The 7,454-nt window shown below is 46.9% G+C and overlaps 1 protein-coding gene across 1 annotated transcript; it reads left to right on the plus strand.

Moving 5' to 3' along the window:
* Positions 1-4,090: 4,090 nt before the first annotated feature.
* On the plus strand, positions 4,091-5,107 carry LOC124091121 (olfactory receptor 52D1-like). The gene has a single exon (XM_046442092.1). The coding sequence runs from the start codon at positions 4,091-4,093 to the stop codon at positions 5,105-5,107; it is 1,017 nt and encodes a 338-aa protein (XP_046298048.1).
* The last annotated feature ends 2,347 nt before the right edge of the window (positions 5,108-7,454 follow it).

Raw genomic sequence — 7,454 nt, forward strand, 5'->3', positions numbered from 1 at the left:
AGACATCCTTGTCACATTGGTAGTAGTAATTCTTTCACAAACATCAGTCACACCACAGACACAGTTTGGGGACTCCTGAAAAAGTGTCTCCTAACCCCTACCTGGGTTTACTCCACACTGAGCCCAACACAGGTGGTCAAAAGTGCCAGTACTGGTTGGGCGCGGTGGCACATCCCAATGGCTCCGGAGGTCAAGACAGGAGGATTGTGAGTTCAAAGCCAGGCTCAGCAACAGTGAGGTGCTAAGCAACTCTGAGACCCTGTCTCTAAGTAAAATACAAAACAGGGCTGGGGGTGGGGCTCAGTGGTTGAGTGCACCGAGTTCAATCCCCAGTACTAAAAAAAGCAAAAAAACAAACCAAATAAGTGCCAGTACTGGAGAAGATGCTCTCTTTGAATTGATAAAATGAGTTGTTCATACTTTTTTCAAGGAACAACTAAAGCAGAGAACATTGAATAAAATTCCACTATTGGGTCACCTTGAACACTCTCCCCAGCCTGTCTGAGCTCAGGTTTACATTCACAGTGGAGAGTAGGAGATGGAAAGCTGATGTGCCTTTCCCAAGAGGACTGAGGCTGAGTCACCCGGTTTCCTTTCTCTGTATCATTGTCTCAGGTTGGAGTGAGGAGGAAATGTGAGGTGTGGAGCCACCACCATATTCCCCATCTTATTTAGAAATAGTCTTATAATCAGTGTAATTCCTCAACTCTATTTGTAAAGGAAATATTTTCTTTAATGCAATCCGATTTAATCAGAATCTTTCATTTTTTCCTTTAGTCCCACTTAAAAAAAAATTACTTTCAAGATCATTCTACTTCCAAACAAATGTACGTCAGTACTCAACTCATATTTTTAAAATTTAAGATATATTAAAGGTCTGTTCATCGGATTATGGGTGGATTCAGGGAATAATAAAAATCCCAAATTATAACAATAACAACATTTAACATGTGTTGGGCATTTACTGTATTGCAGGCACTATTGAGTCCCACATATTGCTTTAATATGTTATTTTGTTTAATTCTTGCAATTTTCCATGTAAAGTAGATGCATTTATTATTATCCTCAGTTTAGATATGAGAAAATTTTTGCCCAGAGAATTTGGGGATTCTATCCACAGTCACACAGCTTTCATGTGGCAGAGCTAGGATTTGAGCCTAGATAATCTGGCTTTAGATTCTACTATGGATTTTATAACTGTGCTAAAATAGGAATAAACAAGAACAAAAAAATATAGCTTCATGCTGTTTTCATCAGTACCCTACCTCTTCTGAAATCAAGGTGAGACTATGTCTTCTGACTAAATCATGGTTCCAAGTGATTGATACATCCCAAATTCATTTTATGCATTCTTTTTCTGTTCCTTCTTTTCTCCTAGTGTAACTAGCTGCATTTACTATATGTTCTTTGATGTTCTACTCTAACCTGGAGGGAATACCTTTTCCCTCAAGCCTTCTAGACAGGACTCAGTATATGAGCCACTCTGAGTAGAATGTCTCCAAGGAGAAAAACTCATCCTGCGAAGGATAAACTGAAGAAAGGTAAGATAGATGGTGACCTCACTGTGTGCTCTGGCCTTGAACCCTGTGGGGAAGAGGTAACAGATGGTCAGGGACAAGTCTCAGTCTTCATGGGCTCTTAGAGGTCTGTCTACCGTCAATACTCCAAGGACCCAGGCTGGTAAAAAGGAGTTCATGTGTGAGCAGAGTTAGAACAAAAAGACACCCTTAGAGTAGGAATGGAAACCCAGAGGCATATGGCAATTTAGTGTCTGTGTGAGTGGCACAAGCATCTGCTTCTGAAGAAGAAAGATGCTGTCACACGAGGACCGAGGCAAAGAACCTGGGAGAAGAAACAGTCCTGGACTGGAATTCAAGAAATCTTGTTCTTGGTCACAGCTCTATGTGATTCTGTATTTTTGTGCATGGGTTTCTTGACCCTGGGAAGAAGCACGAGATAACATAACACATCTGCAGCAACATTACCATGATGGAGAAGATCCAAGACCCTGAGCCACAGCCCAGAGCCAGTCCTGTGCCCTGCAGCTCAGGGAGAGTGGAGATGCCTCTTTACTTCTCCTGCAACATGCCCCTGTCTGAACTGTGACTTGCAGAGGATGCTCGGCTGGTAAGGTCTGGACACAGTGAGGGGGTAGGAGGCAGGAGAACAGAGCAGGCAGGCAGAAGATGAGGAGGATGCAGCTATGCCTGCAGAGAACCAGATAGGGAGCAGAGTGGAGGCTGGAGGGTATGAGGAGGGTTCACTGCTTCCCTCTCCCCACTTCCCTCAGGCTATGGGAGGAAATTTAAAGAAATGTATGCTACAGACATGGAGGAACTAGGGTAATCATCTGTGGAATTTTGCCAATGGGAAGTGCGCTAGTAGACCCACAACCTAGGTATAGGGCTTTCTTAAGAGGCCCTTGTTTGGGTGCAGGTTGTGCTTGCCCTGTGATTTTGGAAGAGGCATTCCCAGCTGCTGAGGGAGTTGATTCCTCTTTCCCTTTTAAAGACTGGGCCTGCCCTGTGGTAGGCTGGGCCATGGCAGGATATTTCCAGGGTCTAGAGAGGACAGAAGGGCCCTGACTTGAGCAAGTCAGGGCCAGGGCCCCTGACTGGACAAAGCCTCACCCTTTGTAAGGAACCTCAGGTACCTAAACCAATATGACTCCCCCATGGGAAGTCTAGTCTGCTTAGAGGTGTCTCTGCAGGAGTCAGGGTGTGGGGATGTGGATGCAGCACAGGAAGCAGTGCTGCAGGGAGGGCTCTGAGGGGAGCTTAGTTCCTCACCCATTCTCTGCTCACCTGCCCCAGGTTCCTCAGTCTCAAGAAATTCAAAGACAAATCTGTGGTCCTCAGATAGAGCATGGAAACCCCATCTTACCTCAGATCCTTCTCCAGCCTGTTTTATTTATCCACTTAAACCCAGGTCAGTAAAGTCTGCCCTCCCTCCCACAATCACATTTTAACCTGACCGCCAATGGCACTGTCACTGTGGCATCTGATCTCTGTCCCTTCCTCGGCAGCCCAGACCTGATACTCTGTATCCTTGGTGGGCATCAAATTTTCCCAGGCGTATTTTTGTAGAACCAGAAGTATCTTCCCACGGGCAAAGAGCAGAGGAAAAGGGAGCCATGAAACTGAGTCAGAGGGTGGATGTCTATATTGGTCAAAGAAGGGATTAAGTTTCATGAAGCAGGTACCTACAGCTAGAGAGAGGGGTGTCATGGGCAACTGGAAAATGTCGTGGACAGACTGGGAGGGACATAATGTTTGGGAGAGTGGTTTCCAAGCTAAAACAAATAACAAAAACACAAAACCTTCCAGAAATGGATCATGGGATCATGAAACAAGAGTTTTGTCTGAGCATCTGTCAGTGAATGGATTGAAAAATAGCCATAGCTTATTTCCTTCCCCTTGACTTACATGTCCCCTAGGGTGCAGGGAACACAGGTGCTGTGCTACCATTGCATGCATTAGACTTAGATAACATAAATGACTTCCCATGTGTCTAGGTTGATGTGGGGACATTTCATCCTGAAAAAAGGACTTTGTGAGGCCATGACAAAATGTTTCCAGGACTAGAGGAGCCAGTATGGCCCTGTGGTAAGCAGGGCAGGGCCAGGTCCCATGACTAGGTAAAACCTCACACTTCAGAAGGAAGCTCAGGTTCCTAAACCAATAAGACTCCCCCGTGGGAAAGTCTAGTCTGTGCTTGGATGTGCCTCATCTCTGCAGGAGTCAGGATGTGGGGATGTGAGTGAGGCAGGATGTTTAGTCAGATGAGGTTTGGCTCAAATCCTAGCTCTCTTATTTACTACCTGTGTGACTGGTAGTATGTTAACATCTCAGAAACCAAATTCTTTCATGAATCATACAGGAATGTTAGTGAACCCACAAAACTGTTAGGAAATCATTGTTCAGTGTATGACAAATCCCATAACAGTGCCTGATTTGGAGTTCAGAAAATGCTACAGCATCTTAACCCCTCATCCTTGCCCCTACCTCACTATAATCTCAGTAACACTGGCAATTGCCTCTCACATGCCCCATTTGTGCCCTGCAGGTACAGAGCCTGGTGAAACCAGGAAATGGAGCTGGATCCTGCCCTGCCTGCTGTCAATCAGACTGTGCTAGTCTCTGCCCCTGGACCCTTTGTCCTGCTGAGGGTGTCGGGACTGGAGGCCTTGCATGCATGGCTGTCTGTGCCTGGGTGCCTGCTGTACATGGCAGCTTTGGTAGGGAATGCCCTTCTACTGGGACTGGTGGCAGTGGACAAGGCACTCCGGGCTCCCATGTACCAACTGCTGGGGCTTCTGGCAGCTGCTGACTTGATTCTGGCCACATCCACAGTGCCCAAAGCCCTGGCTGTGCTCTGGGGTTTGTCAGGTGAGATCTCCTTTGGGGCCTGTCTAGCTCAGCTCTTTGTTGCCCATGTGGCCTTCATTGCTGAATCCTCAGTGTTGCTGGCCATGGCTGTGGACCGCTATGTGGCCATTTGCCAGCCTCTGCGCTATGGGGCCTTGCTGACCCAGCGTGTGGTAGGCATAGTGGCTATAGCTGCAGTGGCTCACGGTTCCTGTGTCATGGTGCCTCCTGTGGTTCTGCTTCAAAGACTGCCTTACTGTGGGCAGCGGGCCCTGCCTCACACCTACTGTGAGCATATGGGTGTGGCTCGCCTGGCATGTGGTGACACACGCCCCAACATCTGGTATGGACTGGCCACCACACTGCTCTCCCCGTGCCTGGACCTAGGGCTCATAGGTGCCTCCTATGTCCTTATTCTCCGTGCTGTCTGCCGCCTGCCATCCCATGGTGCCCGCTACAAGGCCCTGGGTACCTGTGGGGCGCATGCCAGTGTCATTGTTCTTTTCTACACACCTGCCTTCTTCTCTTTCCTGGCTCACCGTTTTGGCCACCACACAGTGCCTGGCCACATCCACATCCTACTTGCTAATCTCTATGTGGTGGTTCCCCCAGCCCTTAACCCTGTAGTCTATGGAGTACGGACCCAGCAGATTGCTCAGAGGCTTAGGCACTTGCTTCAGCTCTTCTGGGCAGGGGCAGTGAGGAAGGTGGACCCCGAGAGGGTATCCCCACAGGAATGAAGGTGCTCTCTCAGATGGCCAAACAGTGTGTCCTCAGATGGCCAAACAGTGCTACAGGACTCATCTCTGACCAAGGCGTCTCCACCTTCTGCCCCTAGGTGGCCCTTTACTTGTGCCAACCCATTACCCCATTTTCACCTCCCAGGCACGAGTACACTGGACTAACCTCTGCAGGCTTGGCTCTACCTGCAGTCTACTCCCACTTTTTATGACTCTATTCACCTCCATAGATAGATCCCAAACATATAGAAGAAGTCAGGCCTGAACTGTGACAGACACGGAAGCTCAGCCTGTGGTGGAGATCTTGCTTTTCTCCATCATTCTACCCAAACAGAGCCAGAATAGTGCGAAGCAGTTCAAGTGGGGCCTTTGTACAGTGTGTGGAACTAAATGGGAATTCCATGCTTGCTGATGGAATGAAGATGAGAGGGGCTGGAGAAATGGTACAATCTGAATAAAATGGAACACAAAAAAACTAACTTGGTTTCTGACCTGATTGTTACCTAGGGCTCTGTATATCTGGGAAGAGAGTAGACACTACTGTGGCTATCTCCCTAAGCTGTCTCCCATCTTTGATCAGAGACTGAGGCTATTCCTGTTTTGTGCCACTGACTAGTTGTAGTTGGTAATAAATGGGAAGATGACTCCGACACCTGATGTCATGCTCCATGCTCTATCTATTCTCCTACTTTTCCTTGCCACCATCTCTTGCTCCATAAGGTGCCACAGATATAGTGACCCCTGCCTGGACACGGATGGACAGGTTTCCTACTCTGTACATTTTAGGTTTTCCAACCCACTGTCTGTCTCCCTGGGCTAGAAGAATTGATGGAAAATGAATCTCTGGCCTTGGGCTGGGATTCAGAGGATGAGAATCTGTAAAGCAAGATGGAAATATCTCTCACCAAGGATTTCCAAGAAGAGCCCTGAGTCTGTCTTCCTGTGGTCTTATATTCACCTATGTTTTTCAATTCTTTCCCAGAAGGGGAAGTATGGGATCCATATGCCTTTTTTTTTTCCTACTAATCATATGCCAGGGAGGTAATCTCAAATGATGATGTGGATAAGCAGAGGACATTTGTGCTAGGTGGCTATAGTATCTGAAGTTGGGGTTACTATGAAAAGAAGAGAAGCAGCAAACAGCATAGCAGAGCTATAGAAACTATATTCCCCAACAGAAAACAGGGATGAGCTAGGTGCAGTGGCCTGTAATCCTAGTGGCTCAGGAGGTGAGGCAGGAGAATTGCGAGTTCAAAACCACCCTCATCAAATTAGCAAGATCCTAAGCAACTTAGTGAGACCCTGTCTCTAAGTTAAAAAGAAAATTATATATATAAGACTGGTGATGTGGCTCAGTGGTTAAAAGCCTCTGAATATAATCCCCAGTACCATAAAAAAGAAAGAAAGAAAAAAGAAAAGAAAACTGGGATGATATACATACACTCTTCATAGGAAATAACTACTTTCATAGGAAATCTGGCATCCCCACTGCACGTCTCAGTGCCAAAGAGGTATTCATGTGAGATGGTAGAGGATGAGAGAGTAATTTAGGGCGATCACCACTAAGAAAACTGACCCATGATACCTTGTCCAGGTGTTAGGAGCCAAACTCTTGCTTTTCTTTAGAGATATCCAGAGGACTTGGAGGCCAGATGACTTGAGGATCAATAACTTCCTGCAGCAGATTAGAAAATATTTTGGGGATTTTCTTGGAGGACAGACAGTAGAGGCTGAAAGCATCAAGACTAAGGGAACTAGGGGAGTATCTGAATAATGAAGTGGGATGGAAAATTTAGAGTACCTAGGAGAATGGAGGAGGCAAATTGCTAGAGGTGAGGGAGGGTATATAATAGAGCATTCCAGCACAGCATTGCTGAAGCAACCCCTCCCACCCCAGGTCTTCCTTTGGCCCTCCACTTTGGCACTGATACAAGGGCACAAAGTTAAGTAAATGGCTTTTGTCCTCAAGATTGAACAGGTAGAGTTGCATTTCCTTTTAGAGAGTCTTTCCTTCCTTAAAGTTGAGGGAAAGATCATAATCCCTCCTGAAAAGGACCCATGCCAGGCACCCCCCAGGATGTCTCAGGTTTTTCTTAATCTGTTTGGAGAAGAGGGCCTGGCAGGGTGGGAACAGAGCTCAGCCAGGGGATGAACAAGGAAGGCCCCATTTGTAGTGGGAATCCTATTTCCTCTCATGTTTGGAGGAGGTACCAGTCTGTCATAATCCTCTTCTCAACCAATCCAGCCTCCCTGTATCTTCTTAATGCTCAGCACTTTCAGATGTCGAAATCTTTGTCCCCTCCTCCTGAGGTTTTTCATTTTCACTGGTGATAAATCCGAGGGGAGC

The sequence above is a fragment of the Marmota monax genome, unplaced genomic scaffold (genome assembly GCF_021218885.2).
Source record: "Marmota monax isolate L192 unplaced genomic scaffold, Marmota_monax_Labrador192_F-V1.1 WCK01_AAM20220418_F8-fsc00068, whole genome shotgun sequence".
Lineage (NCBI taxonomy): Eukaryota > Metazoa > Chordata > Mammalia > Rodentia > Sciuridae > Marmota > Marmota monax.